This window comes from Talpa europaea (assembly GCF_964194135.1).
Source record: "Talpa europaea genome assembly, chromosome: 5".
Classification (NCBI taxonomy): Eukaryota; Metazoa; Chordata; class Mammalia; order Eulipotyphla; family Talpidae; genus Talpa; species Talpa europaea.
Window position 1 is genome coordinate 121,922,308 of NC_140071.1, and position 25,904 is coordinate 121,948,211.

The 25,904-nt window shown below is 39.8% G+C and overlaps 1 protein-coding gene across 2 annotated transcripts in view; it reads left to right on the forward strand.

Moving 5' to 3' along the window:
* PDS5A (PDS5 cohesin associated factor A) overlaps window positions 1-18,720 on the forward strand; it is a gene marked incomplete at both ends in the record, with an annotated part of 114,374 nt that extends 95,654 nt beyond the window's left edge. Inside the window, 10 exons of one of the 2 annotated variants that reach the window (XM_084232888.1) lie at window positions 354-477; window positions 776-980; window positions 1,461-1,575; window positions 7,291-7,423; window positions 7,896-8,015; window positions 8,285-8,347; window positions 9,051-9,199; window positions 10,099-10,207; window positions 14,875-15,227; window positions 18,585-18,720. In XM_084232888.1, coding sequence (XP_084089014.1) covers window positions 354-477; window positions 776-980; window positions 1,461-1,575; window positions 7,291-7,423; window positions 7,896-8,015; window positions 8,285-8,347; window positions 9,051-9,199; window positions 10,099-10,207; window positions 14,875-15,227; window positions 18,585-18,720 — 1,507 coding nt within the window. The remainder of the gene's footprint in view (window positions 1-353; window positions 478-775; window positions 981-1,460; window positions 1,576-7,290; window positions 7,424-7,895; window positions 8,016-8,284; window positions 8,348-9,050; window positions 9,200-10,098; window positions 10,208-14,874; window positions 15,228-18,584) is intronic. The other variant, XM_084232889.1, reaches the window with a different exon arrangement.
* Window positions 18,721-25,904: the final 7,184 nt, after the last annotated feature.

A 25,904-nucleotide genomic window follows, 5' to 3' on the forward strand; every position in this document is an offset into this window, starting at 1 on the left:
TTTTTTACCAAGTTCTCTACAATGAGTATATAGTATATTAGGAATACAATTCTTTATGTAAATAATTTATTCTAGCATTGCAATTAATGTGCATGTAAGAATGAGCAGAGTTATTTGGCTGTGATGGAGGCTTTTAGCTAGAGCATAACTAAATAAGAAGAAAGATAAACTTCTTATCAGATAGTCTCAATGATTTGAGCCTTTTTTCCTGTGGTGACTTTGAGGACTCAAAAGGCGATATTTGGACATTAAGTCATTATTATGCTAAGAACTTTACACTCAAAATGGGATCAAAGTATTTTTTTATGAGTCATAATGTTTATAGGAAATGTTTATTTCTTTTTTGTTTATAGTAAATCTGATATGTCTCGCTTGCGATTAGCTGCTGGTAGTGCCATAATGAAGCTTGCTCAGGAACCTTGTTACCATGAAATTATAACTCCAGAACAGTTTCAGCTCTGTGCACTTGTTATTAATGTAAGTAACAATCTTATTTTTGTCAATTACTTGGCCTTTAACGTTATATACATTTACATTCTGTCGGTATAGACCCATTCACTATAAGGATGTGTACACAAAAGGGATTGCTATTATTACCAATTCTAACAAAACGGCTCACAAATACTGATTTGTTTCCCCCATTATATTTTAAAAATGAAAATATATTTAAAATGCATAAAAATACGCTCTTGTGTTTGCCAATTGCTAAAACTAAATTGGACATTTTTGTTATGGCTTTTAAAACACTAATATTTTTGGTTATGTGCTACTGCAGGATGAGTGCTACCAAGTAAGACAGATATTTGCTCAGAAGTTGCATAAGGCGCTTGTGAAATTACTACTCCCATTGGAGTATATGGCGATCTTTGCCTTGTGTGCCAAAGATCCTGTGAAGGAGAGAAGAGCACATGCACGACAGTGCTTGCTAAAAAATATCAGTATACGCAGGGAGTACATTAAACAGAACCCCATGGCTACTGGTAAGTAGCTTTGAAAGTTCCCAGTTTGTAAATGCATCTTGTTGTTGATTCTATGGGGCAAGGGGGATTATTTTTACATATTTCTATTGTAATTGATAATAACAATGGGAGATTTATGGAATGCTGTCATTGTAGTCATGTGCTTTGATTTTTGAGACATTTTAAAGTTAAATAGAACTACATTTTTTTCCTGTGGGATCAGCAGTGTGGCTTGGTTTGACATGTTGCTAAGATGTTAGAGAGCAAAAACTTATTTTCTAGCTTTGTAAAGGACCCACTGCATGATCTTAAATTATACTTTGACTTTAATATTCTTCAAAATTGAAAAAGAGGTATTTCAGTATCATGTAGCTATCAAGTTCTCTAATAGAAAAATAACTGAGGGGAAAAATGGAACTGAAGTGATTAGAATATAAACCTAGAAAGGGATTTTATAAAAGCTATTTATTACTATTGTTAATAATGATGTTTTCACTTTAGAGAAATTACTGTCACTGTTACCTGAGTATGTAGTTCCATATATGATTCACCTGCTAGCCCATGATCCAGATTTTACCAGATCACAAGATGTTGATCAACTTCGTGATATTAAAGAGTAAGTCATACTGACTTTTAAGAACTCTAAAAAATTAAATTTTACCTTTTTTAAAAATGCTATTTTTTTTCTGTTGTTATTACCCTTGAAATAAAAATCTTTTTATGGTTTTGTTTATTTATTGTAGACTGTAAGTTTCATTTTAAAAAATTATTCTCATCTAACAAGTTCTTTCTTGTTTGTTTTATTTCCTATTTGTTTGTAATTAGCTGTCTGAGTCTTTGAAATTGGTTTGTTTGGTTATTTTAGGTTTACTGTTTAAGATGGGATTTAGTTACTTCATTTTGAAAATTTAGAAATCCATGTAGTAAAAATTTGTCTCCTTAAAACGAAAATTTACTTTTAACCTCAAAAGATAATGCATAAGGGTTAAAGTCTCAGCGCTATTGGGCCTCCCCGGGGCACAGCGGTTGAGCGCTGGGTTGCGAAGCTGCCCGCAGCCTCTGCAGCGCAGGTTCCATCCCTGGCTGTTCCCGGGCCACGGAGGAGGGTCCCACATGGCGCGCAGACCTCTCCTGCTGCCCGCTGCTCCCCTCAGCAAGTGTACTTCAGTCCCTCTGCCTGCTCTGCAGCCCGCTCTGGCTCTGGTGAATTCTCTCACCCTCCTGCACTTCTGACTGTACCCAGTGCTTGTATAAATAAATAAAAATAAATCTTTTAAAAAATAAATAAATAAATAAAGTCTCAGCGCTATTAAACTATTGCCAGCCATTGTGTGTGAGTTGGATCCCAGGCTGGGGACCTGAACCACATGGCCTAGCAGATCTCTTCTGTCTCGCCCACTGCTCCCCTCAGCAGTGTAGTTCAGTAGATCTGCCTGTTCTGCTTCCCATTCTGTTTCTGGTGAATCCTCTCACCCCCGCACCTCTGGCCTAAACCCTAGTTCTTGTATGCATAAACAAAAACATAAATCTTTTTTTAAAAAATGCATTAAAATATGTGCACACACGTAAAATACTCTGGCAATACAAAATCAGGTTTCTTGTACTAGTCACAGAGATTTGAAGTATGTGTTTTATATATGTGGTTATTAGCTTTGTACAAATTGGTAACATTTTTCTGTGTCACTATTTTATTGGAGTAAAATATAAAATTTACCATTTTTAGTGTACAATTCAGTGGTATTAATTGCATTCTCAATATTATATAGCCATCACTACTGTATTTCTGAAAGTTTCAGTCACCCCAAAAAGAAATTCTTTACCCATTAAGTAGCAACCCCCACTGGCCCCCAGATACTGATAACTACTATTCTACTCTCTGTGTCAGTGAATTTGCCTATTCTGGAAATTCATATAAGTGGAATCTTAAAATACTTGTCCCCTTTGTGTCTGCTTTTTCAGAGTTCATCCTTGCAGCATGTATTGAAACTTGATTTCTTTTTATTGCTGAATAATCCATTGTATGCAAACACCACATTGTGTTCATTTATATGAACTTGGATTATTTATACCTTTTGATTAATGTGAATAATGCTGATAGGAATATTGGCATATAAGTATTTGAGTTCCTCTTTTCAAATCTTTTGGGTTTATACATAAAAGTAAAATTTTGGGGCCAAATGCTAATTCTATATTAAAGTTTTTGAAGAATCACCAGACTGTTTTCCATAGTGACTGCACCATTTTATATTCCCATTAGCAGTGTATAGAGTTTCCATTGTCTCCACATCCTCATCAAAGTTTGTTATTGTGGGTTTTGTTGGGTTTTTTTTAATACTTTCTTCATTGATGTGAGTGGTATCTCATTATGTTTTGGATTACCTCTTCCCTAATGATTGCTGATTTAAGCATCTTTTCATGTGCTATTGGCCATTTGTATATTCTCTTTGGGAAAATATCTATTCAACTCTTTGCCTGTTTTTTGTTGCTTGTCTTGGTATTTGTAATTCTTTATGTAGTTGGGTATTTTAATCCCTTATCAGCTATATGATTTAAACATTTGATACTAAAAGTTCTTTAGTCCATATAGTTAATTTTGTATGTAGTATAAGGTAAAGGTTCCATTTCATTCTTTTACTTGTGGATGTCCAATTTTTCCAGCACCATTTATTTAAAACACTATTCTTTTCCCAACTGAGTGGTCTTAGCACATTTGTCAAAAATCATTTGACCATATGTGCAAGAATTTATTTCTGGGTACTCAGTTCTGTTTAGTTTGGCTATATATCAGTCCTTATGCCAGTACCACGCAACCTGACTACTATAGGTTTGTATTAAGTTTCAGAATTGTGAGGCGAGTCCTCCAACTTTGTTATTTTTCAAAATTGTTATAGCTATTTGGGGTACCTTGAAATTTCATTTGAATTTTAAGATGTGTGTTTCCATTTCTGCAAAAACTGCCGTTGAGCTTTTCAACTGCTAATTTTTTTTTATTAATGAAGTATCATTGTTTTGCATCTTTGTTAATAATTTGACAATATAGGATTTCTCCCCTTTGTCAATGATCTGGATAGCAGGTTTTTTAAAGATTTATTTATTTATGCATATAAGAATTGGGTTGTAGGCCAAAAATGCGGGGGAGAGGCAGAAGTGAGAGGATCCACTAGAGACAGAGTAGGGAGCAAAACAAGTGGACTGACTGAAATACACTGCTAAGGGGAGTAGCAGACGAGAGAGAAGAGGTCTGCTATGCCATGTGGGTTAGCTCCCTGGCTGGGGATCGAACTCAGGCCGCAGTGGCTGCACATAGCTTCATAGTGCTGAGTCTTAACCCCTTGCGCCACCAAGGAGGCCCCTATGTATTATTTTTTTAACCTGCTGTTTTCTTTTTTTTTTTTTTTTTTTTTTTTTTAAAGATTTATTTATTTATTTATACGAGCACTGGGTACAGTCAGAAGCGCGGGAGGGTGAGAGAATTCACCAGAGACAGAGCGGGGAACAGAACAGGCAGACTGATAACACTGCTGAGGGGAACAACGGGCGGCAGGAGAGGTCTGCGTGCCATGTGGGACCCCCTCACCCAACAGCCAGGTATCGAACCTGCGCTGCAGAGGTTGCGGGCAGCTTCACAACCCAGCGCTCAACCGCTGCACCACTGGGGAAGCCCATTAACCTGCTGTTTTAAAAATATAATATATAGAACAGCTTTCAAAGTACCATAATTGATTAAACCAATTTTTTATTGTTGGATGGCACATAATCTTAGCATATATTAAGGTTGAATTAACATTTTTATAACAACATTATCATACTTTTTTCAATTGCTGCAAGTCAAATCTAAATTGTGTTGCAAATTTATATATATATATTTTTTAAAGATCTATTTATTTATACAAGCACTGGGGTACAGTCAGAAGTGGGGGAGGGTGAGAGAATTCACCAGAGCCAGAGTGGAGAGCAGAACAGGCAGACTGATGAAGTACACTGCTGAGGGGAGCAGCGGGCTTTAGGAGAGGTCTATGAGCCATGTGGGACCCTCGCCTGGCGGCCGGGGATCGAACCAGCGCTGCAGAGGCTGCGGGCAGCTTCACAACCCAGCGTTCAACCACTGCGCTGCCAGGGAGGCCCGCAAATTTATATTTTTATGTCTATTTTTTAACTTTATCACAAGCTTCTTAATAAAACTTTTCAAACAAATTAGAACACCCATCACATTGAGAATGCTTCCTCACTTCTGCACTAAAACCAAGAGGAATTCTAACACCTGTCAGTTATGTGTAAATGGCTCTGAAGAATCTTCAACTTAATAGAAATTCACTAGAATTCTGAGCCCGAAGAGCAAATAATTTCAATATTCACATAAACAAATGAAGCTCAAACTTAGAACCTTTGTCCAGCAGACAGTTGCTCATGTAATATTCTGTCTCTAAATACTTTTATAAAAATTTGGTTTTAGGGCCTTCCCTGGTGGCGCAGGCGGTTGAGCTCTGCTCTGTGAAGCTCTCTGCAGCCTCTGCAGTGCCGGTTCGATCCCGGCCAGCCGGGAGGGTCCCACATGGCACGGCAGACCTCGCCTGTCTCCCCCACTGCTCCCCTCAGCAGTGTATTTCATCAGTCTGCCTGTTCTGTTCGCCGCTCTGTCTCTGGTGAATCCTCTCACCCTTCTGCGCATCTGGCCTGTACCCTGGTTCTTGTATAAATAAATAATTAAGTCTTAAAAAAAAAAAACCAAACTCTAATAGCATGTGTTACTAGTTTGTAGTAGCACATTTATTAAAAAAAAATTATTATTTTTTTGGTTTTAATCATAGTCCTCACCCATTTATCTCTGTGACCTTATTAGGTAGCCACTTGACCTTTCTAGAAAACTTTCTAAAAGGTTTTCTAGGTTATTTAATAGTAAAATGATAATTTTACATTTTCTTCATAAGGTTACAATGATTAAAGGAAAGTGCTTGGCCTAATGCTTAATACATAGTAAGCACTCACTAAATAGCTCATATTCTTCTCTGTCATTTGTGACCACCCTGCAAAAGAGAATAAACATTTGATTGGCGGTATAATACAAATATTTCTGTTCATAATCCACTGCATGTAATTTAGTCATACAATATATATGTAATCAGTATTTATATATATGATAAATATATATGTACAGACTAATTATTCCTTATTCTCCTTTGATTCTACGACTTTAGCAAACATCTAGTGTCCAACTGGAGTCAATTAACTCTGCCAAAGTTAGTATTATTGAAAACTACCAGTTCTCATTTAAACTGTTAAACTAAAAACAAAACATTAAATTTCCTCTCTATAGTAGTCCCCTTAAAACATTTACAGAGTATAGGGAAATTCATTTATGTAGACTTATCATCAAATGATTTCTCCCCTGATGATACATACAAGCAGTAACTCACAGCTGCCTAAGATCATCTGGAAACTTATTAAAAACAGATATTACCCTAGATTTGTCAAAATAAGTTCCTCAAGTGACTCTAATGTTCAGCCTCATTTGCAAATTGAGGTATCCCCTTTTAAAATACATTTTATATGTTAAATGAGTATGCAATCAAAGTGGAAAACAGCAAAAATAATTTGAATGACTGGTTACCATGCACATTGGCTTTGGTACAGCAAGTCAGAGTTATGTCTCAACAGAATTACATAGATCTCCTACATCACCAGCAAATAGTATGCCAAGACCGCTGTTTGTGGGTCTGCTCATCATTGCCTGGCATTTAGACTTGTCAGATCATTTAAATATTCATTGGGGCCTCCCTGGTGGCGCAGCGGTTGAGCACTGGGCTGCGAAGCTGCCTGCAGCCTCTGCAGCGCCGGTTCGATCCCCCTGGCCTCCAGCGAGGGTCCCACATGGCGCACAGTCTTCTGCTGCGCCCGCTGCTCCCCTCAGCAGTGTGTTTCATCAGTTTGCCTGTTCTGTTCCCCATTCTGTCTCTGTGAATCCTCTCGCCCTCTCACGCTTCTGACTGTACCCAGTGCTTGTATAACAAATAAATAAATCTTTAAAAAAAAAAAAAAGATAGTTTTAAATAAATAAATATTCATTGAACACCTATAGAATGACTTTTGTGCCTTGCCAATCTGTCAGACCTTCTCATATTAAGCTACATTTTCATTTTTAATGTTTTATTTTGTATTTTGCATTTGAATGAATACTGTTAACAGGATATTTTTTAATCATGTGGTTTTCTCTGTGTTTTATATTTCTTTTATTACATTCAGACAATAGAATTTCCCATTAAGATTATTTATTCCATTTGTAAAAGGTACCCACATTCAGTCTCCTTAATAGATGAATATGCTTACCATTTAGGTGCCTATGGTTCATGCTGGAAGTTTTAATGACAAAGAATGAAAACAATAGCCATGCCTTTATGAAGAAGATGGCAGAGAACATCAAGTTAACAAAGGATGCCCAATCACCAGATGAATCCAAGACAAATGAAGTAAGATGTGTGTCAGCCAATAGATAAAAAATAGTACAGCTCTTTCCCACTTTTTTCATATTATATCATGTTTATAAATATATTTAAGTCAGTTTTTATTCATTTCATTATTATTGTATAATTTAAGGAATGTTTAATACTCTGAAGAAGATACTAAAACCTCTACAGAACTCACAGAAGTTACAATTCTGCTGCTTTACTAACTTTTAGTAAGAATTAGAAACAAATAGGTATTCTTATATGTTTCCTTTTGTTCAGTTTGGTTTATTATTTTTAATGCATATTTGGCATTCATAGTAAATAAGGTGAAGGAGTTTTTTTTGGCTCATTAGGAGGTACATTTAAAAAATTGCCAAACACAATTGTGAATATTCAAGGAGTAAATAATAACTATATATCATTGGGCAGAATTGGTATATGTGTTTATCTTGCACTACTGAAAACTACGTCTCCTTTTTCTTTTCATACCTAGAAACTTTACACAGTATGTGATGTGGCTCTGTGTGTTATAAATAGTAAAAGTGCTTTGTGCAATGCAGATTCACCAAAGGATCCAGTACTTCCGATGAAATTTTTTACACAACCTGAAAAGGTATTTTCTTACCTTCATTTTTCTGCCATACAAAATTAAATTTCACTTACAATCCACCCTACTGGCAAATATTGGATTGTCTTGACTTAAACAATAAAAAGATATCTCTGAGTTTATTAAGGAATGGGAGATTGTTTACAAACTACGCTAAACCTTGTAACAATGTAGTATAATTTAATGAATAAAATGGAGACTGTTTGCCCTCAAACATTGGAGTTTGTCTTATTTAAAATGTGAGTTAGGATATTTACTCTTTTTTCTTTTTGTAGGACTTCTGTAATGATAAGAATTATATTTCCGAAGAGACAAGAGTCCTTCTGTTAACCGGAAAGGTATTATCTACTAAATAATTTTGTGGTCTTTATCTCATGTGTATATGACTTCTACTCCTAGAAATAATCTTGTGTCTCCTAAATTTTATAGTTTTTTAGTCTTAGATTGAGACAACACTCATGTTGTAGGATATAGCATCTCTCTGGCTTTATTCTGCCATGACCCTCTCTTCTGAATTACAGTGGGTTTTTTTTTTGTTTTTTTTTTTTAGCAATAATGATAGATTTCAGGTTACTTATAATCCTCAAAGCAGATTTTCCTGATTAATGGAATAGTAAATTTAATGTGTAATATAAAAGAAATAATTGTAATTTAGATATTAAGTTAGTATATATTCTATAACAATTATATGATACATAAAAGAGCAAAAGGAAATTTTTTATAAACTTAACTACTAGTATATACATTTAATAGCTTAGTTGTATGCCATTTTGTTTTATGTTTCATTGTTTTAGAGACAACTTTTATTTTGATTGACAATAAGGGGTAATTAAATACTACCTGGTTGTTGTTAAGTAAAGGTAATGGTTATGATTTGTACATGTATTCAAACAAAATCATCATTTCTAATAAATTTAGGATTTTAACTTTCCAAAGTAACAATTCCTTGGCTTAGCCTAAATCTTTCTTCCATATGTATCTAAATTTACATGTGTTCCTTTCAGTAAGGTATAAAATAACATATGTATGTGTAATTTTTAGCCAAAACCTACTGGAGTACTAGGTGCAGTAAACAAGCCTTTATCAGCAACAGGAAGGAAACCATATGTTAGAAGCACTGGACCCGAGACTGGAAGCAATATTAATGTTAATTCAGAGCTGAACCCTTCAACTGGAAATCGTTCAAGGCAATACTTTTTTCCATTTGTTTTCATTAGCTCTCACTCACTACTTGGTTCATATTTTAATATCCTAAAATAATGTATTGCAAAAAATTGACTTTAGGAAATGTTTTGAGTCAAAATAATCATGCTGTATTTCAGTATTATTTCTGATGGAAATTGAGCCTGTATTACACATTTTGAAACAATACAGCTTTCTGAGTGTGTTTGAAAGTTAAATGGGAAGAGTAGCAGAATCTGTAATATAACTAATTTAGGTGGAAATGTGTACATAGATATAAGAAAGTTAGGAAAACTACAGAAGTTCAGTTCTCTTAAACTGAATTTGTATGTTTTTTATTTCAAGCAAATTAGTATGAGCTAAGATAATGTCATTATAGCATTTACACTTATAAAATTATTTCATGTTATACTATTGCATAAATTTCCACGTGACTCCACTTAGCAACACTAACTAGCCTAGATTTCATTCTTACTCATGCAATCATGAAAATAAACTCAGCTGATGGAGTTTTAAACACATTTTACATTCCCTTCCCTTGAAGAGCATTAACAGAACCTGGAGACAACTGTGCTACAGTTGTGTATTTTTGTATAAAGGTTTCCCAACCCTAAATGATAGGTTTGCAATAGTTGTGTTATTTTTCTTCTTCACAACTTTTTCTTTCTCTCAAGTGGTTTTAGGTACTCATTTCTGTCTTACCAGTAGTATGGTTCAATGAAATCAGCAGCATGATATAATAGAGCAATCAATAGTCTGTTACCATAGAAGATCTGAATCTTGCTATCATTGCTTACTTTACCAGATGTCTAAACCAGCCTGAACTGCTGTTTCCATATTGGTATAGCAAGAGTCTAAGCTTTCTCTTCACGTGATGAAGAAACCTTGATTTATTTTGCTTCAACAGGGAACAGAGTTCAGAGGCAGCAGAAACTGGAGTTAGTGAAAATGAAGAAAACCCTGTAAGAATTATTTCCGTCACTCCTGTAAAGAATATTGACCCCGTAAAAAATAAGGTAAATTTTTAAATTTAGCAAGTGGATTTCTCCTATAAAAATTCATATTACAGGGCCTCCCCGGTGGCGCAGTGGTTGAGCGCTGGGTTGCGAAGCTGCCCGCAGCCTCTGAGGCGCCGGTTCGATCCCCAGCTGCTCCCCAGCCACCAGAGGAGGGTCCCACATGGCGTGCAGACCTCTCCTGCCGCCCGCTGCTCCCCTCAGCAGTGTACTTCGGTCCTTCTGCCTGCTCTGCTCCCCGCTCTGGCTCTGGTGAATTCTCTCACCCTCCCGCGCTTCTGACTGTACCCAGTGCTTGCATAAATAAATAAATCAATCAAACAAACAAACAAATAAATAAATCTTTAAAAAAATTCATATTACAATTTCATATTACAACTTCGGGCTAAGGAACCCATATGCTACATATTATATAAGCGTGCATACCACCTCTGGCTACACGTACTGTGCTTCCACTCTCCAAAATGATTCTGCCACACACTCTATTCTCAAATTTATATAGTCCCTCATCACACTACCTTTCTCCCACACTCCTCCTCCTGACACTTTGAAAATAGAAAGTGAAAGATTTTGATATCTTTCTTTAACTCTATTTACTTTTCACAGGGGTCAGTGCTCTGTTTTGTTTCTATTACATATATATATATTTTTAAGTTAGAGGTCAATTTTTAAAATGTATTTGGGGGTCTCCCTGGTGACACAAGGGGTTAAGACGCAACCTATGAAGCTGTCCGCCGGCTCTGCAGCATGGGTTCCATCCCCGGCCGCCCAGGGAGCAACCCACATGGCATAGCAGATCTCTCCTGTCTCACCCACTGTTCCCCACAGCAGTATACTTTGGTCAATCTGGCTGTTCTGTTTCTCACTCTGTCTCTGGTGAATCCTTTCACCCCCCGCAGCTTTGACCTGTACCCCAGTTCTTGTATGCATAAATAAATCTTTTTTAAAAAATAAAATGTATTTGGGTGGGTTGTTTGTTTGTTTATGCATACAAGTACTGTGGTCTAGGCCAGAGGTGGAGGGGATGAGAGGATTCACCAGACACAGAGTGGGGAGCGAAACAGGCAGACTGGCTGAAATACACTGCCACGGGGAGCAATGGGCAAGACAGGATAGGTCTGCTGAGCCATGTGGGTCAGCTCCCTGGCTGGGGATCAAACTCTTGCCACAGTGACTGGGAATAGCATGGTAGCGCTAAGACTTAAAACCCCCTGCGGCACCAGGGAGGCCCAGCATTAGGCTTTTTTTTTTTTTTTTTTTTTTTATATATATATATATATAGAGAGAGAGAGAGAGAGAGGCATGTTTTCTTTCTTTCTTTATTTGTTTTTTTTGTTTATACATGCACTGGGTACAGTCAGAAGCGCGGGAGGGTGAGAGAATTCACCAGAGCCAGAGCGGGGAGCAGAGCAGGCAGAAGGACCGAAGTACACTGCTGAGGGGAGCAGCGGGCGGCAGGAGAGGTCTGCGCGCCATGTGGGACCCTCCTCCGGTGGCCGGGGAGCAGCCGGGGATCGAACCGGCGCCGCAGAGGCCGCGGGCAGCTTCGCAACCCAGCACTCAACCGCTGCGCCACCGGGGAGGCCCAGCATTAGGCTTTTTTAAGTGCTGCATTTTTTCTTTTTTTTTAAGATTTATTTATTTATACAAGCACTGGGTACAGTCAGAAGCACGGGAGAGTGAGAGATATCACCAGAGCGGGGAGCAGAACAGGCAGACTGAGGATACACTGCTGAGGGGAGCAGCAGGCGGCAGGAGAGGTCTGCGCGCTAAGTGGGACCCTCGACCAGTGGCCGCGGATCGAACTGGCGCTGCAGAGGCTGCGGGCAGCTTCACAACCCAGTGCTCAGCCACTGTGCCACCGGGGAGGCCCTAAGTGCTGCATTTTGTGTTGTTGACATTTCAACTGTGACATCCCATTTTCTTAATTTTCCTCCAAGTGCCTTTGCATATCTCATCTCTGATAGATTGTTTTCATAGTTTCACTTTGGTGCTGCTATATTCTTTTTCCTTTTTGTATTACCCATACTCTTAAAATGAAGACTAACATTTAACTCAGTGGAATTCTGATTTTTGAATTTTCTCACTTAAAATGAAAATTCATAGGAGTGGTTAATTTATGTAACTTCTTGGGCCTCCCCACTGGCGCAGCATTTGAGCGCTGGGTTGCAAAGCTGCCCACAGCCTCTGCAGTGCCGGTTCGATCTCTGGCCGTCAGGCGAGGGTCCCACATGGCTCATAGACCTCTCCTGCCGCCCGCTGCTCCCCTCAGCAGTGTACTTCGTCAGTCTGCCTGTTCTGCTCTCCGCTCTGGCTCTGGTGAATTCTCTCACCCTCCCCCACTTCTGACTGTACCCCAGTGCTTGTATAAATAAATAAATCTTTTAAAAAAATAAAAATTTTTTTAAAATGTAAGTAACTCCTTAAAACATGAAATATTTTTCCCCAGTCATTCAAACATATTTTCTGAAGAAAATGAAAATCAATTGGAAGGACGATGGTAGGGCCTTTCTGGTGGCATAGGGGTTAAGTCTCAGCACTGTCACTGCTACAGCATGAGTTCAGTCCCCCACCAGGGAGTTAACTCACATACGGCGCAGCAGACCTCTTCTGTCCTACCTGCTGCTCCCCTCAGCAATGTATTTCAGTAGATTTACCTCTTCTGCTACCCATTCTATATCTGGTGAATCCTCCTCCTCCCCCCCCCCCACACACTCACCTCTGCCCTATACCCCAGTTCTTCTGTGCAATAAATAAATGTTTAAAAAGAAAAGATAGGGGCCTCCCTGATGGCACAAGAAATTAAGATGCAAACTATGAAGCTATCCACACCCACTGCAGCATGAGTTCGATCCTGACTCGCCTGCTGCTCCCCTCAGCAGTGTGTTTTAGTTAGTTTGCCTGTTCTGTTCCCCGCTCTGTCTCTGGTGAACCCTCTCACCCTCCACACCTGGCCTGTATCCCAGCTCTTGTATGCATAAATAAATAAATCTTTAAAAAAAAAAACATGGTGGGCCTCCCCGGTGGCGCAGCGGTTGAGCGCTGGGTTGCGAAGCTGCCCGCGGCCTCTGCAGCGCCAGTTCGATCCCCGGCTGCTCCCCGGCCACCAGAGGAGGGTCCCACATGGCGCGCAGACCTCTCCTGCCGCCCGCTGCTCCCCTCAGCAGTGTACTTCGGTCCTTCTGCCTGCTCTGCTCCCCGCTCTGTCTCTGGTGAATTCTCTCACCCTCCTGCGCTTCTGACTGTACCCAGTGCATGTATAAATAAATAAAATAAATAAATAAATCTTTAAAAAAAAATTAAAAAAAAAAAACATGGTTTTGAAAAGTGATCAGTTTAGGCAATCCCTGGTGACACAAGGAGTTAAGCACAAGCTATTAGCAGCCTCTGTTCTGCTCCCCACTCTGTCTCTGGTGAATCCTCTTATCACCCCCCACACCTCTGGCCTATACCCTAGTTCTTGTGTGCATAAATAAATCTTTTTTAAAAAGTAACAAATTTGGGCCTCCCTGGTGGTGCAAGGGGTTAAGAAGCAACCTATGAAGCTGTCCGCAGCCATTGCAGCAAGAGTTCAATCCCCCAGCCAGCCAGGGAGCAATCCACATGGTGCAGCAGACCTCTCCTGCCTTGCTCACTGCTCCCCTCAGCAGTGTACTTCAGCCAATCTGCCTGTTCTGTTCCCCACTCTGTCTCTGGTGAATCCTCTCACCCCCACACACACAACTCTGGCCTGTACCCCAGCTCTTGTATTCATTAATAAATAAATCTTTTTAAAAAATGATAATTTATAGTATACCATCAATATATAGCACCTTTTCTATTTTTTTTCTTTTAGGATTTATTTCTGCATACAAGAGCTGAGGTACAGGTCAGAGGTATGGGGGTGCGAGGCTTCATCAGAGACAGAGTAGGGAGCAGGACAGGCGGATTGACTGAAATACACTGCTGAGGGGAGCAGCGGGCCAGATAGAAGAGGTCTGCTGCACGATGTGGGTAGCTCCCTGGCCAGCCGGGGATCAAACTTGTGCTGCAGAGGCTGCGGATATCTTCACAGTGCTGTGCTTAACCCCTTGCACCACCAGGGAGGCCCTAAAGCACCTTTTCATTTGAAATGGGTGTGATAAAACCTATCTCTATTTTATGTAAGCTGCCTGTGCATTTTATTTTATTTTTTTTTAAAGATTTATTTATTTATGCATATAAGAGCTGGGGTACAGGCCAGAGGTGTGGGGGTTAGAGGACACACCAGAGACAGAGTGGGGAACAGAACAGGCAGACTGACTGAAATACACTGCTGAGGGGAGCAGCATGGAAACAGGAGACGTCTCCTGCGCCATGTGGGTTGCACCCTGGCTGGCTGGGGATCGAACTCAAGCTGCAGAGGCTGCAGATTGTTTCATAGTGCAGCGCTTAACCTCTTGCACCACCAGGGAGGCCCCTGCCTGTGCATTTTAGTAAGCATTTGTTGAGTGCATTGTGTGCCAGCTCCGGGGATTACTGCTGCACACAGTCCCAGTCCTAGAGTACACATTTTATGGGGGATGTAAGCAGTTAGCCAGAAGCCCTGGAATCCCAACTAGTTTAAAATATTTCAAAATACTTTTTCTAGTATAGATCATTAATATTTAAGGAATTTATGTTTATAGAGTTGTTTTATACTCTTTTAGGAGATTAATTCTGATCAGGCTACCCAGGGCAACATCAGCAGTGACCGAGGAAAGAAAAGAACAGTAACAGCAGCTGGCACAGAGAATATCCAACAAAAAACGGATGAGAAAGTAGATGAATCAGGACCACCCACCCCTTCAAAACCTAGGAGAGGACGTCGACCCAAGTCTGAATCTCAGGGCAATGCAACCAAAAACGATGATATAAATAAACCTCTTAGCAAGGGAAGAAAGAGAGCCACGATCAGTCAGGAAAGCCCTGGAGGTTTGGAAGCAGGTAATGCCAAAGCACCCAAACTGCAAGATGTAGCCAAAAAGGCAGCACCAGCAGAGAGACAAATTGACCTACAAAGGTAATGTACACTGTTTTTCCAAACTTTAAACATTTTATTTCTAATGTGTGCCAAACACTTAAGCCTTTAGGAATGAAAATCACCCTTGCTTTTCTTGAGTAGGACATAATGGTTTGCTTTTAGCTCATAACCTCTAAGATACCACCTGAAGAGAGATCTCCTTTTGTGTTGGTTAATATTTAATAAGGTTGTAGTATTTGAGTATTTCTCTTTATTTTTTGCAAGAACAATGTCATCTTTTGCATGGTCACCTTCACTTGATGGCCTGGGGTTTACTTATTGTGAAGGGCTACCTTTACAATACAAAGGTCCCAGAATGGAGAAGGTAGAAGTCATAAAAAAATATGAACAGCTAAGAGGTGAATATCTCTTAATTCCTTGTTACAGTTAATATGTGTGAACAACTTATCTCTCCCCAGTGAAACAACCTAAGAGCTGCTCACTATTGATCATTCTTAGGCTTAGGATTTTAGATTTTGCACACTGTAACAGTGATACCTCAGCTGCGCATCTAGAAGTAGTCTATTTCCAGGGTCTCTCTGGTGGCGCAAGGGGTTAAGATGCAACCTATGTATGGGGCTATCCGCAGCCACTGCAGCATGAGTTCGATCCCCGGCCGTCCATGGGGCAGCCCACATGGCGCAGCAGACCTCTCCTGACTCGCCTGCTGCTCCCCTCAGTAGTGTACTTCAGTCAATCTGTCTGTTCTGTTCCCCACTCTATCTCTGGTGGGTCCTTTCACACCCCCACACACACACACGTCTGGCCTGTACCCCACATCTTGTATGCATAAATAAATCACAATCTTTAAACAAAATTTTTTTTAAAAAAGTGGACTATTTCCAAAGTGTGGCTTACAGTAGGAATTTAGCCATACCCCTCTTTTTCCCTTGTATATCTATTCCCAACTCATCTCCCCCTAAATTAGATTGTAAGCTTCTGAGTTGCTTGTACCAAAGAGCCATCTTTGATCATCTCAGATTATCCCCACCATGCTGCTTCAGTACTTTTATAAAGTACAGTATTGCTGAAGCAAATGTGTTTGTAAGTACTTTAATTACCATTAATGAAATTTCTGTGTGTCTCTGGGTACCTCTTATAACCTCTCATTATTGTAGACACAGGCCCAAAACTCACTACAAGTTTAATAAACTAATAAATATAGTAATGAAAGTCAGGCTTAGCAAGCAATTTATTACTTTTCTTCTCAAACCTAGACCTTTGACCTGGGACAATGTATTTAACCTCTGCCTCCTTTTTTTCATCAGTAAGATAGTATGATAGTACCTTCCTCAAAGGATTCTTCTAAGAATTAGATGGGTCAATAAATATAAAGCATTTAAGTTACCTTGCACAGAATAAAAGATCTGTAACTGTAATCATTATTGTTTTGAATTCTGGGTGTTTTATCCCTTAATATACTTTTCAGTTACATAGTATTCTGAACAGTTGCCTTGGAAATTGCCAGAATTTTCTGAAGGGTTTTTACCTTTTAGCCATTCCTCACCCACACAAAATAGTACTGACCATCACACAGGCAGGCCACCTGAACCACATGATCTGACCTGTCCTTAGCTATCCTTTTATCCTTTTACCAAAATATACAGTTACATACTTACCAACCAGACCTAGTCTCTGAATTAGGACATTGTAAAACAAAATAAGCAAAAAATGCCTTACCTGCCGAAGACTGGTTTTAATTAAAAATAGAATTTCACCTTCTTAAAAATCTTACAATGTCTCTTAAAAAAAGCACCCTAGAAGTCCTAAGTATGCCTTTTAGTGGATTGATGGACAATCCAAAACAAGTCTTCAGTGAGTGTGATATTGTCGGTGAAGTTAGATGGTTAAATTAGATGCTAGAATTTAAGGGCCGAGTTGCTTATTCAGATTAGGAAGGAATGGAAAAGACAAAAGCAAGCTTGGGGTGTTTCAGAATATGCATCTATGTTTTGTTACTCAGAAATTATAGCCAGCAATTCAGTCATACATTTCTGAAGTACATGTGCAAAACATTTGATATATTTTACTGAATTAACAACAGTAAAGAGTACCATGTTACCTCATTTAACCTCAGCCATGTTAGGCAGGACTCTTGATAAGTAATAACCTCTGAAGCTGTTTTAATACCACAACCATAACTTAAAATGTGTGGCAAGTGCTAACCCTTCCAGGATTCCTTTTACTGGGTTTTTAGTGACAACATTAGGTCAGTAGTAATTACTTTTAGTATTATACCTGATTATATAATTTATTCACGAATTAGGGATGAATACATTATCCCACAGAAATATGGACAATATGGGCCTCCCTAGTGGCGCAAGGGGTTAAGACGCAATCTGTGAAGCTACCCGCAGCCACTGCAACACATGTTCAATCCCCGGACAGGGAGAAACCCACATGGCACAGTAGACCTCTCCTGACTAGCCCACTGCTTCCCTCAGCAGTGTATTTCAGTCACTCTGCCTGTTCTTTCCCCACTCTCTGGTGAATCTTCTCACCCTCCACACCTCTGGCCTGTACCACAGTTCTTGTATGCATATATAAATCTTAAAAAAAAAAAATTTGGACAATATGCACAAAAATTTACTGAGATTTTACTTAATTTGGGAGTTGTACATTTTAATTTGTACATTTAACTATAGAATTATTAGATTTCTTTGGGGTTTGTAGCAAATGTATTCTGAGCTGTTTACTTTGTGGCTTTGTGTGTTTTTCAATAAATATTCCTACTTATAATTTTGGAATGCATTTGGTATTGTTTTGGATTCACCTTCTACATTTACAAAAACAGCTGTTTGTATACTGTGATCAAGAAACATTAAGAAACAACTGGAGAGTTGATGTTGGCTTCCTGGGTTTTAGATGGAGGGTTAATCATCCTTTCAATTATTTAGTTCATTTGTTTTTCCCTTGTTTTGAGCTTTATCCCAATAGCAAAACAATTAAAAATTTGCATTGAAAATGTCTCCACAGGCATCCAAATGAGTATGCTTTGCTTATATTTAAGGCCAGATTCTCCAGGGAAATGAGATTATCAATAAACACCCATGGAGAAACAGTCCTTAAACTTGGGCCTTCTGGGAAAACTGTAAATTAAAAAATTATCTATAGGATAATCAACTATAATTTTCCCAACTTCAGATAATTGTGTTTTCCTTTAGTATGCTTAGTGTGAGTGTTGAAGAATGTCGGAATTTCTATTTTTTTTTTTAAGCAGAAAGTTTCCTTACATGGGTTCATATTTTAAAGTAACCCCTGTGTATACTTCATGTGTTAAACTACTGTTTGTTTTTTTGATGTGAATATTATTTAGTATCAAGTGAATTTTTATCAAAATAATATGAAATTTTTCAGAAGCCAAGTGCTCGGAAGTGATGGCGATTCACTTTGGGACATAGAATCAAGTCCAGGAAATTCTTCCAGTGATCTGGATCCTTTAAAAGTCTGTGAGAGCAGCCAGGAAGATACTGAGCAGCCAGGAAGATACTGAGCTAGTAAAGGGAAGCTTCCTGAAGGTGCAGCAGGCAGCCTGTAGCGAATTCTTTGATATATTAAATTTATTTTGTGTGTTATAACAATAGTACTGCTTTTTTAGCATCATTATCTTTATAAAATGTATATCTAGTGATGGTTTTTGGGATATAAGTAAACTCACTTACCTTTTTCTCCAAGTCTGAATTTTTGAGGAGACAGACTTAATACTGGTATGTCTGAATAAAAATGTGGAACGTTATAGGCCTGGTGACCACTAATGCCTTTCCCCTGATTTGAACAAGTCTAAGGGAGGCCAAGGACGGTACGCTTGGTTCTTCCCCTCTTAGCCTCTTTACTTTACCTGTTAGAGGAAATTCTTGCATCTGTCAAACAGGACTTAAGTGAGAGAAGAGAAAAAAAGGCCCTATCATCCCACTCCCTCAAGCTCCCAGAGATCAGCATTTCCCTAGGAAGATAGGTTGAGTAAAGGATTCCTCTAACTTCTTAACAGTATTAAACTAAATTTTCCTCCTGGCTTTTTTTCAATATGCTAAAATAAATTTGTTTACCCATACCAGCAGTCAGAACTTCTTTGCTGCTTATAAATTCATTTTGCCATAGTGCCCAGTAATTCTTCCACTGTCACTTTGGGATTATTAATAAAAATAATTTCAAATAACTAGCTTTCGTTGTTATAAGCAGATCAGATAGCAATACATAATGGTTGAAAATAAAAATTTTATTACTATTTTGTTTTTATCTAGTTTAGGGAAAGATTCCTTAAACCTAGTAAAATCTCAGTTAAAATGGAAATATTGTAAGACTTTAGAGAACAGCTATAGAAGTGAAATACTGGTTGGTTTTATTTTCCTGTTGACAACTTTTCTAATCTTGCTTTCTTCTGCTCCTATCTCCAAGGTAAAAAGAAAAACCATTTGCAAAGGAAGAAAATGAAGGCCAAACAGAAGCGCGCTCCAGCTTCTGCAAAAACTTGGATTCAAAACGTCCCTGAACAGGAAATGAAGTTAACTTCAGAACACACACTTTCTGCCTTGAAAACTGAAAGAAAGTATACTTCCTTTTCACATGACCATAAGTCCTTTGATGGAAATGTACAGCAGAAACTCTTGAGAGAGGCTAAAAGCAACTCTGTTCTACCCTCCCCCCTTCCAGACTTTTCTTCTGAAAAGTCAATAATTAAGCAAATTGCTTAACACTTGGTTCCAGTTCTGCATATCTGGAGTTGAAAGGCATAATACACCATTAATTTCCATGCTGCAGTTTTTATTTTTAAGAAAGTAACAGGATGTCCTTACACTGACACTGAAAAATTCATCAATTTTAGAGCCAGGAATTCCCGTGTTACACAAGAAAAAAATAGAAGTCTACTGAATTAATTTTTTAGAAGAAAAGAGATCAGATTAAATATTTCTTTGTTTTTCCTTTTGGAAACTTTTATGTATAATTCTTTCTGCCTGCCTACTTTTCTGCAAAAATGAGATGTACAGATTTCAATTCCCTGCTATGAAAAGTGATGTGGTGGCAATTTTATAAATGTTGCTTTCTGATTTTTATCAGAGTGAGAAAATAATTAAAATTATTATGATTTCATATCACTTCATATTTTGATTTCCCCTCCATTTTAGTTTAATATAATTTGCAATAAATGTACATATTATTGTTTGTTTCATAAAGCATATCACTTTAAAATGGTCTATACTCCTATAATTATGTTGGGATATTTGGAATTTTAAAGGAGTAAAGACTGTCCAGCATTTGGTTTTATAATGTTTGTCACCAGATTTTTATTATTGATGTAAAAAAAAAAAGTCAGTTTTTTAAAATAGTTGGACTTTGGCAGCTTTGTGAGGAAAGTTGGAGGTGTTTAGGATTGCTATCAGTTTTCAGCATTGTGCTATTGGGAAATAAGTGTTTTGCCTTTGTCTGCCAGTTTGGGCTCAGTTTTTGTTTATTTTAGAAGACAACTGTTGCATCAATATATTGTTTCTTGGCATTGTTCAGCATAGGTAATGTGTACACTTTTGTGTACACATAATCATATTTAAGTTTTTGCATAAAATAAATGCTTCTAGATGTCATATGGTAGTCTTTTTTAATCTTCATCATGTTGTGAATTTTTTTATGTGAAAGGGCTAAAGTCATAAACAAAGAACATGATTACAGTCAACTCTCCATTATCTATAAAATAGTGACTGTGCCTCAAGTTTTTAATTTTGTGGGCATCATAAATTTAATAAAGGCATACTATAAGAGCTAATTCAGGGGGGTTGGAATTTATCCTTTCTCACACTCATTTGTAACCTGCCTCCATTTTCCAGCTGAAGCTGTTTCCCAAAGCCCGAGTAGAATGTGCTCATTTTGTTTCCTTACATAGGCCTAGTGTTGGTCAGAGTACATAGAGGTTTTGTGGTATATCCTGATCTTGATAGGCTTTAATCTACAGAGGATGTCGAACAGTGAAAGAAAGCTGTGTTAAAAAGAACAGTTACATTAAGCCTGAAATTTGCTGGTAGTAAATGTCACTTATGTCTCATAGATAATCAAGAGTTGACTGTTATTGATTCTGAGTGAAACATGGGTAATTCTTTTAAATATGCATATACACACACATTTAGGCATTGGATAATAGTTAGGGAACAGTGACTCCCATTGATAGAAAGCAGTATCTTTTAAAAGGGTAGAAAACGCCCAATTCTTATTGCCTCTTTATATTCCTTCAGAAGGAAAGTATGAAATATTGCCTCCAACTTGCTAAAGAAAAAAAAAATCTATGCATAAGCATCAGAAAGTCCCTCAAGGAATCAGTGGGCATGATCTATTTAGATAGATTTTAAAGTTCTCTTAGCATCAGACAACTTGATTGTTAAGGCCACCATTTTGTCACCAATAAAAAGCACACTGATAGGAACCTTCCTTTGACTACTCAGCGTCAGCGTCAGCCTCACAGCTCGCTAGATTACCTAGCGTTAAGTCATATTTAACATAATGTGGCAGAGCCATTTGTGTCAGTTCAAGGCTTCATAGATTTTTGCAGGAAAAGAGTTTGCTTAAAGAATCTGATCCTCTTAACGCCCACCACTGATTTTGTTACATGATGCAAGTGTCTGGCACTAAGGGAAGGGAGAGTAGGGTGATGGATGAAGCTGATAGGGAGGGACTTGTTTAAGGGAGATTTGTCAGTTTTCCTTTGTAAAAGGAAAAAGTAAATTCCCTTAAGAATTTGGTATTCACATCTCAGAGAACTACAACACAAAGTGCAGACTTATATTTGAGAATTAATGTTAACCCTTTGTCTAGTTTGAAGCTTCTTGTATTTGTCTAAAACTACAAGCCAGAATTTTGTATCTCCTTTGATAAAAAGTGTGTATAATGTAAAGTAGTTTTGCATATTCTTGTGCTGCACATGGGCTGAATTTTTAAAAAAAATTTTTTAAAAACTTGAAGCAGAATCTTGTAATTTGTGTAAATGACAAGTGTAAAATCCTACGATAAAATGCTAAAAAATATGCATTGTTTCAAATAAAACCAAGAAATGCAGCATTATATAGTAGTGTGGAGCCCTGAATATTCACGTACCCCTGGTATGTCACAAGCTGATAAAATGTCTTTGCATGTTTTCTGTCTATAGTCTGGAGTCTGCATAGCCTCATAAGAAAGTAAATGCCACCTTCCTGCTTCCTGGCGACGTACTCTGGTCTGCCTCACAGTGGCGGAGAGAAAACATAATAGATGACAATATCTGATGGGCATTTGGGAAACTTCATGAGTTTTTTAAAAATTAAAAGAAGCCTTTTTTTGTGCTATCCTATTGTGCATTACTTATCACAAATTTGGGGCATGCATATTTAATTTAAAAGCTAGTTCTTGGAGAGCAAACAGATTACATAAATGCATCTGCAGTAAGAGGCAAAGAGGAGAAACTGTCATTCCTGGCTCTGATTTATGCTCAATGGGTTTATCATTCAACACCTGAGTACCTGACTTGTCAAGACTTCTGTCTTCACTATTCTTATGGAAAAACTCAATTGAAAACCAGTGAGTTTCCAATAATCTGATAACGCAGCCTCATGGTAAAATAACCAATGACAGTGCTGCCTACAAGATATTAAAAGTTTGGGCCTCCCCGGTGGCGCAGCGGTTGAGCATTGGGTTGCGAAGCTGCCCGCAGCCTCTGCATCGCCAGTTCGATCCCCGGCTGCTCCCCGGCCACCAGAGGAGGGTCCCACATGGCGCGCAGACCTCTCCTGCCGCCCGCTGCTCCCCTCAGCAGTGTACTTCAGTCAGCCTGTTCTGCTCCCCGCTCTGGCTCTGGTGAATTCTTTCACCCTCCCACGCTTCTGACTATACCCAGTGCTTGTATAAATAAATAAAAATAAATCTTAAAAAGAATTTATCTCCCTTTAAAAAAAAAAGACATTAAAAGTTTTCTACAAGACAATGGGCCTCCCTGGTGGTGCAAGGGGTTGAGACGCAACCTGTGGGGCTGTCCGCAGCCACTGCAGGATGAGTTCGATCCCTGGCCAGGGAGCTACCCACATGGCACAGCAGACCTCTCCTGGCTTGCCCACTGCTCCCCTCAGCAATGTGTTTCAGTTGGTCTCCATGTTCTGTTCCCCACTCTGTCTCTGGTGGATTCTCCCACACACCCACCCACCGCCCCCCGCGCCTCTGGCCTGTACCTCAGCTCTTGTGTGCATAGGTGAATGGGTCTTTAAAAAAAAAAAAGTTTTCCACAAGACAAGAGTGAGGAAGTGGGGATGAGTGTGTGAGTGTGCATAATCAAATGTTCCTCAGCCTGTGCACCAGACCTTATGTACTGAATTCCCCTAAGAGTAATAACCTTTTTTTCATGATTGTGTGTTATTTCAAAGTACAAGAGCGGGGTGGGGGTGTTAAGTGTCAGCACCATCATCAGCTTGAGTTCCATCCCAGCCAGGAAGATGGCGCAGCAGACCTCTCCTGTCTTCCCCTCTGCTCCCCTCAGCAGTGGATTTCAGTCAGTCTGCCTATTCTGCTCTCCGCTGTCTCTAGTGAATCCCCTCACCGCCCACACCTCTGGCCTGTACTCCAGTTCTTGTATGCATAAATTTAAGAAATAAAGACCAAAAATAAAGTACAGTAGAAACGTGCAAGATCGCATTTCTAAGGAACCCAAGCCAGTCAGGGAGGTGACCCACACGGCGCAGAAGATCTCTCCTGTCACGCCTGCTGCTCCCCTCAGCAGTGTATTTCAGTGGATCTGCCTGTTCTGCTCCCCACTCTGTCTCTGGTGAATCCTCCCACCCCCACACCTCTGCCCTGTACCCCAGTTCTTGTATGCATAAATAAATCTTAAAAAACACACACACACACACAAACATCTAAGGGTAGGGAGTAGCCATTGTCTTCACTGAGGGTATCTAGTGTGCACAGAGCAGACACAATGCCATTCAAAGCCCTAAGGTTGGTGCCTTAGAAGGACTCAAAGCAAATAGCACAACACGGACAGCTGTGGCTATCCTGGTGATACACTGACTTCAGAGCCCTGATTAACAGTGGAAAAACCTGTTTAGAGAAAGGCGCTTGTGTGAGCCCTTTTAGGAAACCCGTAGTTCCCTAAAATAGTGCTTGTTTGGCTGAGCAAGTTGCCTCCTGACGAGCTGACTCTGAGGCCCCGAAGGCCCTCCAGTTGCAGCCTAGGAGAAGGCCATCACCGGGGCCAGCACGCCCTCTCAGAAAAACTATTTAAACAGCAGAAACAGTGCCCGGGCATTTCTCACCTGTGAGGCGTCGCTCTTCCCAGGACTGGAATGGAATGCCTGATCTCAGGCCCCAAACCTTGCCAGTCTGCAGTCGGCCATCCTGAGTGCACTCCCATCCCAAGCACAAATTCTGAGTGCACTGATAATCCCAGTGGCTTCCTTTGCACAAATTGTAACTCTAAGGATTGAGTGGGCTTCTCCAAGGAGCAAATTTTCTATAAACCTCAAAGTTCCCCTAAAAAAAACCATTTTCGTTTTCTGGGCCTTGTAGAGAGGAGATTACCCACCGGTCACCTACCCACTCCCCCAAAACACTCCTGAAATCCTTCAAGGACATTTGGCAGTTTCACAGCTGGTTCCCCCTGGGTTACTGAGTGCCCCCTCAAAGGCCAGCGCGTCTGCAGCAGAAACAGAAGAGAAACGTGCCCTTTGGCCCTGAGGGCTGAACTGAAACACAGGGGTCTGCTTTAGAGAAACCTAAGTTACCTGACGTGTGCAGTGGCAGCAGGCACAGGGCAGGTTCTCCATTCGGGCCGACGGGTAAAGAGTCCCGAGTCCACAGTGGCTTTTCAGGCTCTTTCTACGCCAGTTGGGGGGCAAGCCCACAGGCTGGCCAGGCAGGGAGGCCAGGGAGGTCGGCCCCCCAGCCCAGGGCAAATCTTTACTTTTTCTCTTCGGCTTTCTCTTGTGATCTTCCTCTCCCAGCCTTAGCTCGTCCCTGTAGCCATTCTCCGCTGCGGCTGTCTGCTGTTAGACGCTGCTCTTAGAGCCTCTGCCTGCAGGCCCAGCTGTGCACACTGACGCACGCCCGCACCATCCTCCAGGTGTCCACCATCAGGCATGCATGTGCCCCTGGCACGGGCTCCCAAGCGTCTCCCGCATTCAAGAGATAGCAACAGAGGCCAGTGGCATAAAAGCCTGACCCATTCACTCAGCTTACACTTGTATTTTGTGGAGTAGGTAGTATGACAGGCCGGGCTCTATTTTTCCACCATTTGGCGTTCGGCCTGCCAATGTACGCTGACAATGACGGACAGCTGGGTCTACCTCTTTCTCTACAAGTCCTACCTCAAAACTAGCAAACGAGGGTTCCCCGTTGGCGCAAAAGGTTAAGTCTCAGCACAATGAAGCCATCAGCAGCCACTGCAGCCCAAGCCGAATCCCAGGCCAGGGCGGTGACCCACTTGGCGCAGCAGACCTCTCCTGTCTCGCCCGCTGCTCCCCTCAGCAGTGTTTTTGGTCAGTCTGCCTGTTCTGCTCCCCGCTCTGTCTCTGGTGAATCCTCTCACCCTCCCCCGCATCTGGCCTGTACCCCGGTTCCTGTATAAATAAATCTTAAAAAAAAAAACTAATAAAAATAGCTAATTTATTAAAAGCTTAACACTTTACATTCACTTCCTCCTCACAATAATCTCATAAAGCAGATGCTTGGTTCAGC